At 41.3% G+C, this 22,370-nt stretch overlaps 1 protein-coding gene across 4 annotated transcripts in view; it reads right to left on the bottom strand.

Moving 5' to 3' along the window:
- The window catches only part of GRIA3 (glutamate ionotropic receptor AMPA type subunit 3), a 210,701-nt gene that overhangs the window by 147,740 nt on the left and 40,591 nt on the right, over window positions 1-22,370 (bottom strand). For all 4 annotated transcript variants that reach the window (XM_054039726.1, XM_054039725.1, XM_054039727.1 and 1 more), the window contains exon 3: window positions 21,767-22,006. In XM_054039726.1, the coding sequence (XP_053895701.1) occupies window positions 21,767-22,006 (240 nt within the window). The remainder of the gene's footprint in view (window positions 1-21,766; window positions 22,007-22,370) is intronic.

Raw genomic sequence — 22,370 nt, 5'->3', positions numbered from 1 at the left:
GAGCAAAAAACTCCCTCTTGAATTTTTCTTCTGAGCTTCCCATCACCTCCTCTCTGCCCTTGTAACCAAACTGTCTCTTCTTGCGGTGAATATGAGTTTCCTTGAAGAGAGGCTCAACTCCTACATTTTTCACCTTTTCTTTGGTAGCAATGATGGCATCTTCAAATCCATTGTCTCTGTAGGCCACAATGAAATCAGGGCAGTTTCTCATCGACTGAGTTTGTAATGCCTTGTTTACAACATTTACAGGATACTGTGCCAAGCCACAATTGAGACCAGAAATTTGAAGTCAGTGATCTGGTTCACTAGGCTTTGCCCTTCATGTCAGATTCTAGTGTTGGCTATAATTGACTGCGCCAGTTCCATCAGGGCATTGTAAACCTCAATCACTTGGTACCTTATTGTCCTTACGCTGTCAATGCGGCTCTCCCAGCGAACGTCACTTAGCGGCTTCATGGTCAGATTTGTAACATTGTCCGTGAGGATCTTCCACCTGATAGTTGATGCTGAAAACAGGACGTATATCCTTTGCAGTACTCTGAAGAGAGATATTGACTCTAAAGATGATGCTGCATCTGATACAACCAGCTTGAGGGAATGGCAGCCACAAGGCACAAAGAAAGCTCTTGGATTCAGCACAAGGATCCTTCCTGGATGCCACTGTTTCTTCCCTTCATGTTCACCCCATTGTTGTGGCCTTGGCCATGGCAATCCTGAAGCTTTATTTTATTCTCACTCAAAATGTTCATAAATAGTTCTGTTACGCCTTTTCCAGTAGAGTAGTCCAGACCGGAAGCAGATAAAATGTTCCTTTACTTGGATACAGCCATCCTTTTTGTCAACAAATCTTACTGTAAATTACATCTTTTCATTGTGACTAATGTCGGGAGTGCAGTCCATTATTACAGCGTAGTACTTTGCTTTGCCGAGCTGCATCAAAACAGCACCCCAAGCCTGGCGCCCAGCTAACCCAGCACCCCAGGTGGTCTCCTGCCTAAATCTGGCCTTGCTCTTGTGTTTGTTACATTAGGTATAGACTTAGTGTATCTGTGGAGTATCTTATCAGTATGCCCTGCCCCACAAATTCAGTCCCTCTCCAGAAACCACACTGAAAAGTCCTATAAAATGAAACAAAAATACCAGGAGATGCAACGTATCAAGACCAGAGAGAAGAAATATATTTAAGCTCTCACTCAACAGTGGAATGTTGTTCCGGAAGACTTGTGATGGTGGAAGCTGGAGGGTCTGCATTTCACATACTGTACTTCCGAAAAACAATCCACTACAGAAATATAGAAAGACGGGGGAGGATATTCTAATGACAGTATTTCAGTGCAGTGAGAATAACATGCTAGACCAGGGGTCGGCAACCTTTCAGACGTGGTGTCTTCATTTATTCACTCTGATTTAAGGTTTCGCGTGCTGGTAATACATTTTAATGTTTTTAGAAGGTCTCTTTCTCTAAGTCTATAATATATAACTAAACTATTGTTGTATGTAAAGTAAATAAGGTTTTTAAAATGTTTAAGAAGCTTCATTTAAAATTAAATTAAAATGCAGAGCCCCCCGGACCAGTGGCCAGGACCCGGGCAGTGTGAGTGCCACTGAAAATCAGCTTGCGTGCCACCTTTGGCTACCCCTGTGCTAGACCTTGTGCATTGTTTCATTCAAAGTTTTCCTTTCTTCTAAATCCCCGCACCATTTTTCTCCTTGTAATATTCATCATTTCAGTGCCAGCCAACTCACTGTGTAGAACATAAAAGAGAGCAAATACAGTATCAAATGTGAATGTATATCTGACATATCGTTTGAATGTGTCACAAAATGTAGGAGAGAAAATACGCATTTGTTACTTCCATGGTGGAATGTATCACTACATTATCACTGAGTAAAGTACAAAGTCACAGAAAGGAGGTGAGGCAAGACTATGACTTGCAATTGGAGGAGAAGGCAAAGCACTAAAAGGCATTCTGCAAAGGCATATTAAGGGCAATTGCTTTCTACATGAAGAGATTGGAAAAAAAAAAAAAGATTGAACTTTACTATTGTAAGCCAAAAAACTGCATTTCAAGTCTGGCAAATATATCCTTATAAAATGCCTTAATGTCCAATTTAAATAGTTATAACTGCATTTTTATTGATCTACCACACACAAAAAGATCAGCTTTGCATGGGATAAAATAATTGCCCCTAAGAGCACAGTGATTTCTTTTTTTTTTTTCCTCTGCTTGCTGTCACTGCTAAATCCTGTTGTTTTAGGTGATAGTTATGGCATGCAAACTTCCTAGAGTAATGAATTTAAATACCCTTAGATGGATAACATTGGGGCTAATTCTGAAGTAATTCTGAAGAGTCACACCAGCTGAGGCGCTGACTCATATTCTGGTTTTTTTAAACAGAGTTAAAGTAACTTGCTTTATTTCGCATGTGTATTCAGCAGCCGATTTGAAAATCCTGTGGTCTACTTTTTAATATGTTAAAGCACTTTGAAATGAGTCCAGGGCTCTATTCAGAAAAAGCCACTGACACACAAAACACATTATCTGCATAAAAATGCAAATGAACATTCCATAAGCCAAGAACATATCTATGAAAAATAAATAGCTCTTAAAACTGATACTTAATATTATTTTTGCTGCCATTACCATTTTACACAGAACTTTCAGAGGAGACCTCTTCAAGTGCTACTAGGATGCAGCTAGCATCCTAATTTCACTGTAAATTAGACAACGATGATGCTAAGTGATGCCCAATGTGGCCGGTTTCCGAAGAAGGTCACTATAGAGATGACTTAAATTAAATCTAGATGAGAACGGCCTACAGCTACTTGTAGTTAATATGTTTAGTTCAATATATATTTTTTAATGAACACTCAATGCAGCTCCTTTTGTTTCAAACTTTCTAAGCCACAATTTCTTTCACTGGACCAGACAGGAGCTATAGAAGTGAGGCCCACAAGCAAAACTCATTCCATCTAAAGGGGAAAAGCAAAACTATATGGTCATGTTCTATTTTTTCCAGGAAGACAATGGTGCACCAGTATAATTATAAGTGTTATTGTATGACACACATGGTTCTCATTAAAGTAGAAGCCCTATCTGGTTCTCTAGGTCAGTGAGGATTATGTACAGGTAGACTTTTCTAGGGCTGGTAATACAATGAACTTCTAGAATCCAGAATGGACATTCAAATTAATTCCGCTAGCCTCCATTTTGTTGCTTTCCTGGAGAAGTGTAGCAAAATGGTGCCACAGAGGACAACTGGGACAATGCAACACACACACACACACAAGTCCTGGACAGTTCTACCTTCACTAACATATTTCAACATAAAACAATTTCTTAGCTTGAGACAGTAAAAAAAAAAAGATATGGAAAACAATATTGGAGCTTGAGCATCCTTCCAGACACCCAAACGCTTACAAAATTGGTGAAAATAAATGTCCCTTTTATAATTAGTTTTCTTTTCTCTGAAATAGGACAATTGCCATTTAATGATGTATATGTTTCAAGTGTTTATGTTCAGACTGTCTCTGTGATGCACGGCATCTCTAAAACGAACGCATACACTAATGTATCAGAGGCAGTTTCTTTGTAATGCATTTTTTTTTTAAATAGCAGAGCATGAAACTCAAACTGTCAGTGCATAAATTACTGCTGCCTTGAGGCTGCAATAACTTATGCATCCTTGTTTTCAACCCCAATATACCTCCCCTGAAATCTCTCGCTTTTTCTCTCAGATAGAGACTTAGATTCCCCCCCCCCTTATCTAGCTCCCTTTAGGGCAACTATTATAATATCATTAAAATATGTGGGTTTGCCAGTTACATGTGCAGGGGAGGAGGCAGAGAATAGGTTCATAAATTAAAGAAAGTAATACATGCAGCAAAAACAAAAGAGTTTTTTTTTTTTTTTTTTTTAAGAAACAACTGCAAAAATGTTGTTGCAATAATTATCCTTTCACACAGGTTATTGCTGCTTGTCTACAACCAGGCATAGACCATAATTAGATTTTATTTCTTTAATAAAACTTGATCTAATTTGAGGTTATCATTGTCAGTTCATGGACAAACACAGCTGATCGATAATGCTACTATTAAGTAATAAAGCAATCCTTGCTACCAAGCAATTACTGTCACTGATGTATTCAGATCGAAGGTTTCATCTTGCTGAGCGAAATACAATGCAGGAGGGCTGACTTTTCCTTTTCCATGCTCTCTCTTTTTTAAAGGCATCCCTATCTTGATGGCAACAGGAATTCCCAAACAGGAGACTAACTTGCAATTACACGTTTCTTGGTAGGCCAAAGAAGCCAACGAGAAACATGCTTTTGCAGCAAATTACATTATGTGATGAAGAAATATGTAACTTTAGCCATCCATGTCATCCTGGCAGCTGTGTCAGTATGTAATCCAGTGTGATAAAATGCTGGGAAAATAAATACATTTAATTTAAAAGTTTTTTAGACAGAAATTGTTGCTTAAACTCATCAATGTAAAGTTCTCCAGGAATCAGACCCATGGATTGATACTTCATATAGATGTGTGACAACCGTGGTTTCTTTTGTATACTTTAGATTTAGCAGTAACGGCAGTTGAAAGTTTAACCCAAAAGAGGAAAGATGAGTTTATGTCATAGCTTTATCCATCATCTTAGTTTACCTATTAGAACTGTACTCTTGGGTATTAATCTCAGCACCTGCATTAAATTCAAACCACTTGGTATCTTTAGCAAACGCCTCCTACTGCCAACTCTGGGATTACACCATTACTCTCAACAGTACCCAAGGGCACACAATGTAAAACCATAAAGCCACACAGAAGCTGTTGTTTTGCTGAAAGGATGGCGACCACATGACTTTGAAGTGATTTGCATGGACCACTGATTTTAGTCAGCTGAGAAAGACATTTGGAAAGTGTATATAATAATCACCATATTTATCTGACAATTTTAGAAGGCATTTAGAATATTCTAATGTGCTTTTAGGGGAAAAACTCTTCAATTATTATTGTCACAGATTGTCCCCCCTGGGCAAGACTATCATTACACAACTGCAGTTGTGAAAGAAAGGTTTAAACTCTGCATCATCAGAAAAGCATTAAAATTGCCCTTGGACGGTTTAGGTTAGGCTTTCAGCTAATCAAGAGCTAGACGGTGCAAGAATAGGTCAGTGGCAAATGTCTTTGGGACTGTTTTACATCATATGCCAAGGACAGAACATAAAGGGAGTTTAATAGGTTTTTCAGTGACTAGTGGTGAAGCACTACTCACTTCATCAGGCCAAACAAAAACAGACAGAAGTGGGCAACCTGAAAGGAGCCAAATTCAAACAAGGCAATTTGATAGCTGCAAACAGGAAAATATGGAATAACTTTCGAACATATGATCAGGGTCTGTAAAAAAGGATGAGCAAAGAAAGCATCGAAGTCTGGGTCCCCACTTGTCAAATTAGGAACGAGTCTCATTTAAATGCTCAAGAAATCTAAGTGCTAGTGCAAAAAGGAAGCAAACACAATTTGTATCTGCCCTTAGAGATTGGCAATATGATTCAGTTAAGAAGCAGAGTGTCCCTACTCCTTTAAAAACTTGGCCTGCACAGAGGGAATCTCAAGTACAATTGGGCAGATATTAGAATGGTAGTAAAAAATAACACCAATCATTGCTTCTCTGAGGGCCTTTTAGGTTATGGACTGAGAGAGGAAAAATGACTTGATAGCTAGCAGAATGAGCCCCACTGAGTAAAACATTGAATAAACACATGCCTAGAACACAGCACAAGTATCACTCTCACGGATAGTATGCAAACGACGCTAGCAACACACGGTGTATCAATATTATCGGGTTTCAGGGAGCAGCATTGAAAGAAATATCTCCAAGGCAAAGGACATTTTAAAGATTTTGGGACATTCAGTGACAACCTTCCTAAGAATCCTTAACAACTATCATTTGGTCTCTGTGAACCTTCACTGGCAGATACTGTTTTATCCTTCCAACATGGCATTGCAATTCAGATAGCTTAACAGAAATGTATGATTCTAGTACAAGACAACCCCATGGGGGCTAGCAAAACCTGGAGTTTATGTTTTCATTAATTTCAACTCTAGCTTCTGAAGTGTACTATTCACCTCTTCTGAATTAGAAAGTATCCATTTACACATGCCCTGCTACTACACTCGGCAAGCTATAGAAAGCTGAGCAGTAGAACCTCATCTTCCTAGGGATGAATCCCAACCAGCTAGAATCGGCACAGCTGCATTACCTGTGCACAGCCAAATTCTGTGGCATGTCTGCTTTGAACCACACTGCCTGCAGAATCTGATGAAAATGCTGGTGTAACTTGCTCCAGGAGGCTCATCCCAGCAGATGTAGAGATGGCAAATTGGTACTTACATTACCCTAACTCCCTGTGTAGGAAGCTTGGCTGGATACTTCTGTGCCGGTGGTTCTCAACCCACGGCCTACTCATGGCCCAATCAGCACACAGCAGCAGCCCATGTGACATCCTCAGGGCCATCCAGGTAATATATTGTGTGGCTACAGCCCACAATGGTAAATAGGTTGAGAACCACTATACTGTGCTGATCCTTGGCTGCAGTTTTGGTCTGTTGGGAACGTTAGCAACCAGCATACGTCAGAACTGTTCAACTCAGTGCAGGTCAACGGGGCCTGCACAGAGTGGGCCCAGGATCAGGAGAATACGAAAGTGAAATTTAGGTCACAATTTCACTCCCCATGCCTATTCCTTGGGGCACTAGTCATCGGCAAGGATCCACCCAGAAAAATCTCTGTATGTGGAATAAACCAAATCAGTGATTAAGTGTTAAACATTATACAGATCATACTCATTTTACAACTCCCTGTTAGGGAACTTTTCACATTGTCCGATCAGAGATTAACACTTAATTGCTTTAAGGTGGTATTTATTATTCCTTTTTACCACAATAGAATACAGTGGGATATAGCTCCAGAAATGCATATTTACAGTGCTGTCAAGCTGATGAATCTGCATGAGGGAGACTTTAAAAAAAGGTATAAGTGAGATTTTAAAAGTCTCTTGAGAACACAGAGCTAAACCCATATTCACAGGAGGAAAATGCTTTAAAAACTACCTTAAAATTAATGCAATCTAATGAGGCTTGTCTGGTCTGTATTCACATTTATTTATTTTCTATAAAACATCTGAGTCATCTTTATGCTCAATAAGACAATAATTTCTGGAAAATGGGACATGGATAATTACACAGGTGAGAGAAATTAGTTTATTCAATTGTCTGAAGTTTGAAAGACCCAACTGCATCGAAAAGGACAAAGTGGTGTTGTAGCGGTATCAATCCCAGGGTATTAGAGAGAGGAGGTGGGTGAGATAATATATTTCATTGGACCAGCTTCTGTTGGTGAGAGAGACAATAAAAGATATTACATCACCCAGGTTGTTTCTCTAAAAGGACAAAGTCACATAGAACTCACCCATTCCTGTGTGAAACAAGGAATCATTGAAATCATAGCTGTTGGATTCCTCTGTATAAATTGTACCGCAAATACAATTTAATTAGTACGCTGCATGCACAGCCCGTTCAGTAATCAATTAAGAGTCCCTTCAAAGAGACTCATTTGTTTCCCAGATAAGGGAAATGGAAAGTAAAATTTAAGGGAAGAAGCATGGTTTGGTGTTGAAAGCAGAGCTAGGAAGGGGAAGAGCTGGGCTTTTATTAATTATCCCTTTATTACTTGCCTGCCTCACAGGGGTATTGTGTAGCTTAATTCATTATTTTTCGTTAGGTGCTTTGAGGTCATCAGATGGAAAGTGCATAAGAAGTGCAAAGTGTTTTTTATAGTCCCAAAGCCTAATGCTTCATTCATCCAGTACTGTACGCACTCCTGGATCACAGGAGATTTGAACTTCAGCTGAAGCAACAAAAGAAGGTGCCACTTGAACTGAAAGCAAGGCGAGCCTGGCGTCAGCCTATCAAATGAGAACGAACTGACTTCTTGATGTAGTTCAGACATTCCTTTTGATCTATATTTCTTGGAGGGTCCAAAAGTTTTATTGGCGCTCGTTTGGTAGCATCAACACTCGCAGATATTATGGCCATCCCAAATTCAATCCCATTACAATCACACCACAATGTATTTTCTCCAGGGCAGATCCCGGGGTGCTGGAACAATATGTATAGTGGGGGTGCTGAGAGCCATTGAACCAAACTATAAACCCTGTATATAATGGAAACCCCTTCAAGCCAGGGGGTGAAGCAGCACCCCCAACACCCTTAGTTCCAGCACCTATGGGCAGATCTTCAGCTGGTGTCCATTGTCATAGCTCCATTAAGGGAGCTCTGATGTTTGACACCAGCTGAAGATCTGCCCTGTTGTCTATCTCTATTGTATAATATACACACACAGTTATGAAGTCAGCCATTTGCAAACTGTGGTATTGAAATAACTCAGTAAGTTTCCTTATTTAGGGGATCCTTGCAGTGCCACAGAACCTTGTGGTCCCACACTGAAACCCTTTGGCCAGGATGAAAGTTAACCATTGATGAATGAAAGAGAGTACATAGAGAAGAGCAAACACTCAATCCATATGCAAACTAGGGTGATATAGCATGCAAGTTTAAAAGAAATCTTAAGACAACACATTTATTTCCTTCACAACCACTTAAAAATGTAGGGAGACCATTAAAAATCAAAATCCTTTGGGAAGTCAATTGTTAACTGGAAAGCATAGTTTCAATGAAATATACATTAATTTTTAATATGCTGAGAAATCTGAACATATATGTCATTGCTGATACATATTAGGTGCCTGCTTCATACTGGGCTCAATCCTGCCAAAGTGCTGGCCACTTGGGGCTCAAACAAAGCACTTAAGCATAGAAATAGTCCCACTGAAGTCAGTGGACTGCTCATGTGAATAGAGCTAAGCATGTGCCTCTGTGATTTCCTGAGCAGAGGTCAGATTGCTTAGCAACTTGCAAGACAGAGCCCTCCATGCATATTGGGCCTGATCCAACTTCTGTTGTCACTAGAAAGATTCCCACTGACTACAACGGGTATTGGAGGGGGGTCCATTCAACATAGGAAAAGAATCAGAATTTAACAGCCTACATTTTATTCCTTTTTAATAGCATCAAGCCTCAAACTTTGATATGTGAAATGAAGCAGCTACAGTCATATACTAGTTTGCACTGATTCACTTTCCTCCTATTGGTCCTACAGCACTTTGTGTGAGTGCTTATTGGTTGTTCTGTAACTCTGAAATGTTCATAATTCTGAACAAAAGGTTATGGTGGTTGTTTCAAAACTTTACAACTGAACATTGATGTAATACAGCTTTGAAACTTTACTATGCAGAAGGAAAATGTTGCTTTTAATTTAAATCAAATAAGCACAGAAAGTTTCCTTACCTTGTTAAATCTTTTTTTAAAAAACTTTCCCTTTATTTTTTAGTTGTTTATGTTTAAGACAGTACTGTACTTGCTTTTTTTATTTGTCTCTGCCGCTGCCTGGTTACATACTTCCATTTCCAAATGAGGTGTGTGCTTGACCTCATAAGTCAGTTCATAACTCTGGTGTTCATAACTCTGAGGGGTGTGTGTGTGGTTATGTGCGTGTGTGAAATTCACGTTTCATCGTTTCTGCAGTGAAATTCACGTTTCACCGTTTCTACAATCAGCAGTCACATGCAGATTTCGATTTTGGCTTCAGAGAATAGTGGTAAAATATCTACCTTATATTGATGATGTGGAACTATGTTGAACTTTGTTGTATTAAAGCTCAAATTATTGCTTTGTCAGATTTCTATGGGACACCACTGTACAGGTGAACTGAATAAGCACTTCTTGAGTCCTATTCCACATACACGCACCAGTAGGGAAAGCACTTCCCCCCACCCTCCAGTCTGTGTATTAGAGGTTCAGCTTGTTGTCAAGACAGGATTCATTTTGAGTATCACTTTTTTTCCCGCTTTCGGGAATGTTTGATATTGGAAACACACAGTTCTGAATTTTCAGAGGGACCATTTAAAACAAAAGTGCCATAATCACTCCCGGAGAAGGAAAAGGGCAGGGCAGGGGTTTACTCTAGAGGCATTTCAGATGGTCTTAAATGGGGCAAATCTGAGTTTAGATTTCTCCTGGAAATGCCAGAGTTTGTTATTTTGAACCCTGCGGAAACACATATAAAATCAACAAAGAACAAAGAGTCCTTTACTTAAATTATTTATATATACACACAATATAAAAATTAGATGTGCTATACCTTATTCAGCGAGACTAGATAAAACATGCATATTCATAAAGTGATAAATATTTAAGGGGCATGTATTTAAACGAGAATCAGATTATAAAAGCACAATGCCTCTCTGACTTTAGAATTATATCATGAGGCTACAGTGCCTGAGCTATTTTCTCCTGCTTACCATCTACTACATTCACGATGTCAGTCTATGCTCCCTAGAGCTTGCTTTAGGGTGCTGAGTAGTGCACGTAGTGGTTTTGGGTTGTGTATTTCATTTCCCCTGGTCTTTTTCCCTATTTGTGATCTGTACCCCAGCATATTTTGTTCAAACTCATTTTCAAAACCTCAGAGTTCACATTAATTTGGAAAAGAGAAAACCCAAACACCTCAGGCCAGATTGTGATGCTCTTATTCATGACAGGAGCTGGGCTAAATTTTCTTCAAAACTTTTTTTGGGGGGGAGGGGGGGGCAAAAATGCAGATCTGGGTCAGCAGAAACATTGAGAATTCATGGCAATTTTGTCAAATTGCTTTAGAAGAAATTTTAAAAAAAATCAAAATGTTTTGTTTTTGACTTTTTCAAAATGAAATCTTTTGGGTTTTTTATTCGGAACAACTTTTTTGTGTAAAAATTTCCTTCAATTTCATTTTTAAAAAGTTAGAAAAGGCTGAAAATTGAGATGATGTTTCATTTTGAGTTGAACGAAAAATTTAGTTTGATCTGAAACTTTTAATGTATTAAGTTTTTGGTTCCCTGAACATGCCAAAAGAGTCTCATTTTGGGTTGTCATGAAATTATTTTTTTCCCTGATTTTTTTTGGGAACTGACAATATACCAAAAAATCCATTATTTTCAACACTGTGCTCATGACTTCAGTGGGACCACTCGTACACTTAGGTCCCATTCAACATGACTAAGGCTATCACAATCTGTCCCTTAGCTGTGCAGGGGAGAGTGAAAGTTATCATCCTATTGCAGACTAGGACCTGCAATAGCAATATTGGGCTCTGTTATGCCCACATCCCTGCTCTGGCTCTCCTGCCCTTCTTCACGAATAGGCTGGAGCACTTGTTCATGCACAGGAGCTCCATGAGGATGCAGATCTGTTGTGCATTTGCAGTTATTTTACCCTTTGCTGGAAAACGTCACTGGCAGCAGTGCATGGTCAAAGTGCCTCAGGGGATGCACGGGGACTTTACCTGGGCATCTCAACACCAAACCGAGCACAGCATGTTTATCTAAAATGTGCAGACACACACAACACCACAATGCTCTACAGAACACCAGGGAGCTCTGGATGCTCTTGGGCTTTAACCGCACCAATATGACACATCCCTGGCTGGGTGACTGTCCAAGTTGTTCTGTCCCTTTCGTTAAGGGTTTGGTTCACTTGTTTGGCTGATCCTAGAGAAAAAGTTTTAAGTGACTGCCGGGGTTAGCTAATCAAACAGCAGCTACTGTGAAGCACCAGGAGAAAACTGCTTAAAGCTCTCAAGTCCATCCTCACTGTAGCCAATATAAAGTCTAGTTGGGGGACCCACCGTTTGTCCGGGACAGCATCACAAGAGCTTTCCCAGGAACCCGAGTGCCAGGGCCGGCTCCAGGCACCAGCCCACCAAGCTTGTGCTTGGGCGGCACCTGGAGGGGGGCGGTGCGGTGCTCCGGCTCTGGCCGCCGGGGAGAGCGGGGCCACGGCCGGGGCTTGCCACCCTCCCCCCGGCGCTCTGGCCGCCGGGGACAGCGGAGCTCCGACCGGGACTCGCCGCCCTCCCCCCGGCGCTCTGGCCGCCGGGGACAGCGGAGCCCCGACCGGGACTCGCCGCCCTCCCCCCGGCGCTCTGGCCGCTGGGGAGAGCGGAGCCCTGGCTGGGGCTCGCTGCCCTCCCCCTGGGGCTCCGGCCGCCCTCCCCTGCTGCGCTGGGGGGTGGGGGGCGGCCGGAGGCTCTTTTGTCTGGGGCGGCAAAAAAGCCAGAGCCGGCCCTGCTGAGTGCCAAAGAGACTTAGGTAATAATCTCAATATGAGATAATCTAAGGCACACAGGCAGGAAAGACAAAACTATCCTGTGGCCTATGAAACAGAATATGTCAGCTTAGGGAGGACTCACTGAGCAGTACCTTCCTCTGTGCACAGTCCTGTTGAAGTCATTGGGTCTACTCAGGTGTCAGTATCTGCCTCTTAGTTAGGTGAAATTGCCTATGCTGTATCCTAAAATTGCTTGAAACCAAATACTGCTTTCCCTAGGCATTGCAGGCAAATTCATGGCATTGTAATATTCCATCAGACAGAAACTGATCATTTTCTTATTACACTTAACTGCATGGAATGTGACTTTTCTTTAACTCTAATTAATAGATTCCAGACCACAGGATTTACACTGTGTTCTGTATTGTAGCACGGTGCGAAAACAATCATTTCAATTTCTTACACAAAATTACGCTCTTTATCAGACAGTAAGCATCAAAACATAATTCCAGGGAAAAACATGTAAGAGGGGCAAAATTGCAAGTTGCAGTTTGCTGAATTGCCAACTCATCAGTAGGTCTTGAAACTTTAGATATGAGGAGGTATGGCTCTCCAAGCCATCCTGACATCTGATTCTATGGATCATCCACACAGAGCTCTAACCTCTGCTCACAACTCCCTGAGCCTCATTATCCCACCAAGATTGCTTCTCCCTTTTTCTGCTCTGTGCAAGTGAAAGGAGAAAACGAGATGGCCCTCAGAATGTCGATCTAAATGCTAGAGATATGTAATGTCCTAATGTCGTGCACAGTATTCTGGGCTGGTATCCAAAATACTCCAGCTGTAGAGCCATAAACCTCAAAAAGAATCAGACAAGGTTAGCAGTAATTCTTTCCTGTTATAGAGCCCTAGATGTTTTATAGTTTTTCAGGCATATGGTGTATGTTCCATTATTCTTTTCCACAAACTGATATTTACCAGAAGACAACGTAAAGAATCTTAATCCATTAGGAATCTTCGAAGTGTAAGCAAAACACATTGCATCAACCCTTACACATATAAGCGAAGTGACAAGAATGAAAGAAGACTAACATATTTGCAGCCTATAGTAAAATGTAGTGACATTTTTTAAATGAAAAGAGTCCTGTGATTAATAGAGAGAAAATTATATTTGGCTCTAGGCAGTGTTGTGATTCCCACATTTCCACATGTAATGCATTCAGCCCAATATTTTGGTTGGAGGAATAACACCCAAGGCGTTGAGGAAAGACCACTCTGATGAAACAAACAGTAGAGCTGTTGTCTGACACCTGGAAATTCACCAGTTCCTGCAACTGTTGTGAATTCCCTTGACAATTCAACCACTGCAATTAGTTTTCTTTGATGCAAGACAGAGAATGCAAATGGCCTTACATGGAAAAAGGTTATATGGTAGCTTGTAGTCATCCACCGAGTTTAAGAAATTAGCTGTTTAGCAGCAAGGAAAATTCTCTGCCCCTGTAGCATGCTAGTGTGCAGGATTTAGTGATTCGGTTTTGGATTACTTCTTCCACTTGTTTTATGCAGAGACTCATAAACCTTTCACATCCTCACACGGAACCACCATATTCTCTTTTCTTCTTGACATTACTGGTATTTGAATCCAGGTTTTCTGAGGTGAAAGGCCAGTGTGTTAATTCCCTGTGTTACCCACTGTCTGGTGGTTTGAGCTGGTTGGGAATTTTTTTGTTAAAATGTTTTTTTGGCTGGAAAATGTGATTCATTGAAACCGAACCTTTTTGTGGAAAGGGTCAGTTTCAACCAATTTCTTGACTTGAAATATTTTTTTAAAAAAGTTTTAAAATTGTCCAAATGTTTTGTTCTGACATTTTCAAAATGAAAAATTTCAGTTTTCCAGCTCAAAACAATTTGTTGTTTGTAAATTTAAGCTGATTATAGTAAAAATCTTTTTAAAGGGTTGATGTTTAAAGAAAACATTTCAAAATTATTGAAACAAACCCCCAAACTTACTATTTTTTTCCATCGGATTTTTCAGTTTCTGGACATTCGAGATTTTACTTTTTATGCCAATTCAGAACGGGGAAAAATATTTTAATCTCAAAATCTATTGCCTGCCCAGCTGTATTGGGGAGGTATGTGTATATATAAAGGTTCGGGGTTTTTGTTTTTAAGTGAGTTTAGAGGCTGTGAATTCTCACCAGAAAGATGAAGGGTACTACCTATATCTAGGAACAGTCATCAATATATGTATCATAGCCATGGTCCCGCAAGTTAATGGCAAAATCGTATGCCAACTTTTCTGCTGGAGCATGGTAGTCTCAGGCGTCACATTCTCTGTCCTAATGGTACAAGGTTAGCAGTGGTATTGCTACAATAGGTATATCTGACTAGTACTGGTCTTCACCCTGGCGAGTGACTATGATCATTCCCATTGTCCAGATCATAGGAACTTTGATGATAGCTGATCACTGAGCTATACCGTTCTAAGTACGTGAGACAGATGGCAGCAGTGTGTGACCTGCTACCCATGTGTGACATAACCCTTCACATTTTCCTTCAGAGGTATGTGAAGAGGAGACTGGACAGAGTCACCAATGATCTGCCAACATCCTGCTTTTCTGTGGTGCTGTTTTGTTCCTGACCTGAAGCCTGAGTGTGGAAGTGCAAAACCCTTCCTCTGCTCTGCAGCAATACCATGTGCATATCTGCTTTCCTACACAACATATTGCACAAGTGTCTCTGCTGACACCTGCTCCCAACACCTGCCACAATGACTTCATCTAAGCAGATCCTCAGTGTGATGTTCCTACAGATAAGCTCATTTTGTTTCTACTAGCATTTGGCCACCTTATTGTTGAAATCTGGCTCTTCCCATCTTGGTTTGGGCAGAGTTGGCTATGTTGTTGTGTGCACATAGCCAATGATCTGCAGTTTGTTATGGTAACAATGTGCATGCTTTCCATTATGAAGACATTTGTGTGTGGCCAATTAAGTGTGATCTGCAATGAGTCTGCTTCTTGCAGCCCTCTCCCTTTAGCAGTCCTCAGTTCTCCTCCTCCAAGAACACCTACTGCAAAAGTGACTTGTCCTTTGACAGTGAATATGGACTGTAGATAACAAATCTCATTGGGTAAATGGAGTAGTATGCAGAAGAACTATTCTCGGCCATCTGCAGATGTAATGAATCAGGCCTCAAGCCATCAAATGAGTCCAAGGCCAAATCAAGAAAATCCATGGCCCTAGACACAACTCACATGGGGCCCTCGGCTCCACCTCTATGCTATGGTCTTTCTCCAGGCATGGCCCCACCCACCTTAGAGATGACAGCGGGTTTCTGAGTTAAGATAAACAAGACAAATCACATCTCTTGGAGCTACTGTTTCAGGCTATCTGTAGACTCAGGCATCACTTACACTCGGTTCACATTTTGAAGCTTTTCTTTCCATCATTGAAGGTTAGCTACATAATTATTTTTTAAATGAAAGCGGAGATTCTGATCTCATGTGACTCCAGGAACTGTGGCCCTAGACACAGGACTATAATGCCTGTGCCTTTATCTAACCATGATCAAATCCACTACCAACCTTTTAAAAATGCATGAGACAACAGCTACTGAGTAGCTTGTTTACCAAGACATTCCATCCACAGATACCTAATTAAATTCTAACTTCAGAAATTGGACCTTAAACAGCAAATGGGTGAAATTCAGATTCAGTCTAAATGGGTGCAAATTCGCTGAGTATGACCAGATATTTTATTAACATTCCAGCCCCATTGTGCTACAAGGCATTATACAAACAAAGGAAGACAGCGTCTCTGCCCCAAAGAGCTTACATTCTAAGCTGACCAGTGTCCTCCAAAGAAGGGAGCAAGGGATACACCCACATGTACACAGGTTATTCCGTATGACTTGATTCTGAGTGAGTTGCATGATATAAATAAATATGTTTGTGCCAAAAAAGTTTATGGTAATTTTTGAGTGCGCCATTTCTATGTTAAAAATATACTTTTACATAGTTAAGTGTCAAATCTGGTGAGCTCTTAGGTCAAAAATGCATGTGTCATTTGGAGGCTTTTAGAGAGCAAACCAACTCTACAAAAAAGTGATTCTGACGCAAAACATAAAATGAAACATTAGTTAAGACGCATATTAAAAATTCAGATTAAACAAAAGTTTCAGTAATACAATCCACAACAGTAGCTGTATAATTAAACAAAAGAGACATGTAGCTCTCACATGAAATTAAGGAGAATCTAAAATGCAAAGGCCTGAATCTTCTTTCACTTACATTAGTTTTACACCAGTGTAAGCCCAACTGACTTCAATGGATTACTGATTTATGCCAGTGTAACTGAGAGGAGAAGCAGGCCCTAAGACTGGAAACAAACATGATGCTTAGAATGAAAAATAATCCTCACCATGAAATACATAAAGGTGGCTTTCTCGAGGCGTGCTATCTGAGTTCAGAATGGCTTTCTGCCTGTAACCCTGTCATCATTTCATCCTGACATGATCTTAATTAGCCTTAGTTCTACTGCAGAGAAGCCTACTGAGGCATTTAGCACCAGCTAATTAATCAGATATTTTGTGTGCAATATAAAAGCAGGACAGCAACTGACAGTGTCGATTCATTGATTTGAGTTAATCCAAACAGAAATTAACCCTGCCTTTTCCCCTTTGAAGGAAATGAGGTACTTGGCATAGAATGAATATTCTGACACATTTCCTTTACTATCCATTGCTGATTGTCTTTTTTTCCCCTTAACAGATTTTTCCTAATGTACCATGACTTCCCATAAAGCATAATTTTTTTCAACTGTTACTAGGAGAAAATCATGTGAGTTTAAATGTCACTCATATTTAAGGGTTTTACTGCGGTATAAGTCAAACCACTAACAATATCAATCCTGAGACAGATTTTAAATGTTTTCATTTCTGCTGCAGGATTTCGGGCGCCTTGTATTTTCTTAGATTTTGTTATCTGATTTAGCAGCATAGCTCCCACTTTTGAGAAATGGCATCAGATTTTGCACCTATTATGTAAATATTTGTGGGTGCAATTGATAGCACTTGACTTCCCATAAAGCCGCCTCAGAAAATAAATAAGGTAATTAGGTGTCTAAATGCTATGAAATGCACACACAATTACTTGCAGAATTAGAAGCATTACTGTCTGTCTATTTTATTGTATTTCTCAACTTTACTCTGTTTAGGATGCATCTTTGTTTTCTGCAGGGCCGGCTCCAGGGACCAGCTCACCAAGCTTGTGCTTGGGGCGGCACCTGGAGGGGGGCGGCACGGCCGCCGGGGAGAGCGGAGCCGCAGTGGGCTCGCTGCCCTCCCCCAGCGCTCTGGCCGCCAGGGAGAGCAGAGCCCCGGCCGGGAGCTCTGGCCGCCGGGGAGAGCAGAGCCCCGGCCGGGCGCTCTGGCCGCCGGGGAAAGCGGAGCCCCGGCTGGGCTCGCCGCCCTCCCCCCGGCGCTCTGGCCGCCGGGGAGAGCGGAGCCCCGGCCGGGCTCGCCGCCCTCCCCCCGGCGCTCTGGCCGCCGGGGAGAGCAGAGCCCCAGCCGGGCTCTCTGGCCGCCGGGGAGAGCAGAGCCCCGGCCAGGCTCTCTGGCCGCTGGGGAGAGCAGAGCCCCGGCCGGGCTCGCCGCCCTCCCCCTGGCGCTCTGGCCGCTGGGGAGAGCAGAGCCCTGGCTGGGCTCGCCACCCTCCCCCTGGCGCTCTGGCCGCCGGGGAGAGCAGAGCCCCGGCCAGGCTCTCTGGCCACCAGGGAGAGCAGAGCCCTGGTCAGGCTCACCGCCCTCTCCCTGGTGCTCTGGCTGCCAGCGGAGCCGCGGCGGGCTCGCCAACCTCCCCCCGGTGCTCAGGGGGGCGGCGGGAGGCTTTTTTCCTTGGGCAGCAAAAAAGCCAGAGCCGGCCCTGGTTCTCTGCATCACAAGAGACATGAAATCATGATGTCATGTCTACTGATGTCAAAGGGTTAACCATATGATTATACTGTGGGGTGAAGAAGAAAAAAATATCACTGTTTAAGGAAAACTGTTTCATAGGAAAGCTGACTCTCATAGGCTTAGCTTGAAGTAGTTCAGTAAATGACATAAAATCACAGGTAGGCTTCTTCAGTTTTGTCTGACATCTGTAATATGCTACAGTATTTATTAATAGTAAATGCAGAGCTTAATAGCTAGCAGTGTCTTGCTTCAGCAGAATACAGTAAAACTACCCGCAAGAACAATTTGCTCAGTAACTAATATTAAACATATGAAGGAGTAGCTTAATGTATTGTGATTTCTCGCAGATCGTCCAATTCTAAGAACAAGCCAGTAAGATAATAACCTTTATAGAGAGGAGGTATTTAAATGATAATTTATTTCAGGAACTGACAGCAAATTGCTCAACATTTTCTCTCTATCGTATTTATGTCCCAAAGCAGTTGACGATCTATGGTATAAATTATGAAAAAGTATGACAGCTCCAATGTTTTCATTTTCAATGGAATCTCAGCACAGGCATATGTAAGTCTTTTATTCACTACCCGGTGCAAGCAGCCATTCACCATTATTATTGTTCAGGCTCTTGAGATGCTCTCTTATTTGAAGACCCATCACAATAGATTAGGCAGGCTTCTGAAACGGCCAAATATTTCAGGTGCTGTCAGCTCATCAGGCGATGGTATTTAATGTCAACGTCTCATTGGATAATGACCGGCTTCTAATTTACTCTCATGTTTTTTTAAAAAATACAGTCATTTTAACGTCAATAACAATGATACAAACACTGAGGTTGTTTTCACTAGACTAAACGCACGGGATCAAAGTGTTTTGGTTCCTGTTTGAACATGAAGTTGATAATTTATCTAACAAGGGTGGCTGAGGACATACATAATAGAAGGCAAAGAAAGAACAATCCCAGTCTTTGGTCTCCCAACACACCAGAACCAACCAAAACCTTTCCCCCGGGCCCAGATTCAGTGAGAGAAGGATTTCTCTTTGCCTACTCTGCCAACCCTGCAATCCTCCAAAAAGTACTAACATCTCTTCCATCCATACAAGCTAACCAAAGACACAGAGTCTTCCTTCACCTTGGAAGAGCACCCCCAATACTCCAATAACTCCCCTAGGCTCTTCAGTGGCCTTTTGCTGTCCTTGAATTCAAATTTCCCACATGCTTTCATGTGCATACCACCAAGGTACATGAAATATGAAATCCACGCTAGCCAGGACTGCTGGGCTCATAATGGGATCGTCAAAAACAACTGTAAGGATCTATTAAGATAATATAGATGAAGAGGCAGAGAGCTGGGTTCAACATGACAACTGTAGGGGGAGAGAGCATAACAGAGCTAGATCCCGACTCCTAGGTCTCGTTTTCACTAGGAAAAAGGTGTGTTTTTAACATGTTTAAAATCTCTGCAAAGCCAAGGTAAGTTGTAGTTTTATTGTGTGTTTGCTGGTCAACTCCCCTACAGTTTACCATGACCAGCCAACTCATGTTAAAACAACAATTTGCCTTATATTCACTAGAATTTTACACATTAACATGTTAAAATACACCCCTTTTCACAGTGTAGCAAAAAGGTTTAGAGAAGGCTCCACACATATGGACCATTTTCCAAACTAAATCAAATCCCCAAACCTTTTGGCTTTCAATCATTGCTAATCATGAACTTGGAGCAATAATGTGTTTCTTTCTCTGAGTAAAACATGTTCATCTTAATTCTTTCAGGTCACTTTACCCTAGAAAATATTAAATACCATTTTGTAATGATCATTTGTTGATATTGTTCATTTGGTTCTTAGATAAAAGACATTATGGTCATCTTAGAGTTCAACTAAAAATACACATAGTAGTTTCATATACTGAATTAAATCAGAGACATAGAAGTTTGTGCAGTGCGTTTCAAAAGTTTTAAAACTACCAGCATTCTCAACTGCAGAGAATTCTTGAATTCTCCATGTATTTCTACTTGATCTCACAGATTAGTAGTACATTTCAACTTTACCATGATCTATGCTTCCCAAAATCTATCAGCGCTCTTCTGTCTCTCCACACGTTCAGTCCCATGTTTTTAAAATGTTGGTCTACACAAAATGTCTGCCCAACCTTTAGCTGCACCAAACATCATGAAAACTTTGCACAAATCCATTTAGTAATAACAGGTCAAATGTGGCCTCTTGGGACTTGACCTTTGTCACTCTGCTGTACACCAAGCCCCTCAGAACTTCATGGCAATGATAGAACCCAGATCCTTTTGCTCCAAAAGTGACATCCCCTACTATTTAAACTAAAGGAGAATCTCCATGAGCCATGTAGGGCATAGGGCCCACAGTTACCTGTTCTGAATCTATGCAAAGGAGGGCAGTGGTACACATACACATTACTAGTTCATTACAATAAAATGTTACACAGGAATTCCCATAGTGAATCAGACCTGTGGCTCATTTAATTCAGTATCTTGTCAATGGCCAGCGTCAGATATTTCAGAGAAACCCCTACAACAGATAGATGTGGGATAATCTGCTCCCACCCCCCTGAAAAATCTCATTCTAATTCATAAAAGTTAAAGGCTGATTTAGGACCTTAAGCATGAGGTTTAATATCCTTTCCATTTTATTTTTAGTATTAGCTATCATAACTCCAGATATTCTTGTTATCCATATACATGTCCAGTCACTCGCTAACACTCTATGCTACACATCTGTGCAGTACTTTTCATCCCAAGAACCTCAAAACATTTCATCAATTATATGCTTACCACAGCACTGAAGTGCAGCCTCCTCTAGGGTGCAGTGTGGCAGCCAAGTGGGAAAACATGCATTACTTTTGTCCAATTTCAGGGCACAAGCACACAGTTATGAAAAGCACTATGGGATCTTCAATGCCAGTGCACTATGTCAGGTTTCAGAGTAGCAGCCGTGTTAGTCTGTATCCACAAAAAGAACAGGAGTACTTGTGGCACCTTAGAGACTAACAAATTTATTTGAGCATAAGCTTTCCTGGGCTACAGCCCACTTCTTCGGATGCATAGAATGGAACGTATATTGAGGAGATATATATACACACACATGTAGGTTGGAACATATATATATATGTAGATCTCCTCAATATATGTTCCATTCTATGCATCCAAAGAAGTGGGCTGTAGTGCATTATGTGTTTCTTGTGTAACAGGTCTTGTGTAACAATAAACTGCATGGTGTTTACCTTCTCTACATTGGAAGGAGTCAGCAACCCTACCAGAATTTAAACCTTTGGTTCCAGGGAACGCAGGTATTCCAAAACTAATGCTTACAGCATTAAGTTAAAAGCAACAGAGGGTCCTGTGGCACCTTTAAGACTAACAGAAGTATTGGGAGCATAAGCTTTCGTGGGTAAGAACCTCACTTCTTCAGATGCAAGAGCATTAAGTTATTCCTCCTGCAAACATATTTGAACCTTTTGTTTTCTAGGACAATCAATCAGAAAGAACGACTTGTGTTCAAAAGCAACCAGGGATGCATTGCCTGACACTGGTTACTTCCAGCAAGTTAGATAATAGAAAGCCTCCTAAACGGATGGTTCTTACCTCTTTCTGTATCGTAGAGGTATACGAACTTTTCCCATTTGTAATGAGTCAGAAGGCTCAGGATGGCTCCTTTTAACGCTGGCCGCATCTGAATGACAAACTGCACATCTGCATCTGTTGGGAAGCTGGGTGTGACAAAGGACGTGTGCAGAGCTCCACAAAATGATGTCAGTGTGTTCATGGACATCTGGTCATAGAATCCAAAGATGGCATAAACTCCTCTAGAAAACTGTGAACAAACTAACAAACAAAAGACAGAACTGTTACAATCTGAAACCACCATGAAGCAGTGTTATATAATTAATGGGAGGGGTCAGTGGAGAAAAGGAAAATTGCAGTTCTGGTTGCGAAGTGTTCAGTGTCAGCCCAAGGAAAGTAACAAGTTCCAGAGTAGAAAACCCCCTGCTCTGAGCCCACCTGCCTTCAGCCCCCAATGTTTAATGCAGAGATTGTCAACTCAAACATCCCAGCTAATCTCAGCCTCCAGGGACTATCCTGGAGAGAGGAGGAGGTCTCAAGATAGGCAAGCCCTTTATCTCTGAGCTACACTGCATACTTGGCAGCTGTATTTCTATTTCCCAACATTATATCATACATATGAAAT

Source organism: Malaclemys terrapin, chromosome 9 (assembly GCF_027887155.1).
Source record: "Malaclemys terrapin pileata isolate rMalTer1 chromosome 9, rMalTer1.hap1, whole genome shotgun sequence".
NCBI classification, from domain to species: Eukaryota; Metazoa; Chordata; order Testudines; family Emydidae; genus Malaclemys; species Malaclemys terrapin.
This window is presented reverse-complemented; position numbering and strand designations above follow the sequence as displayed.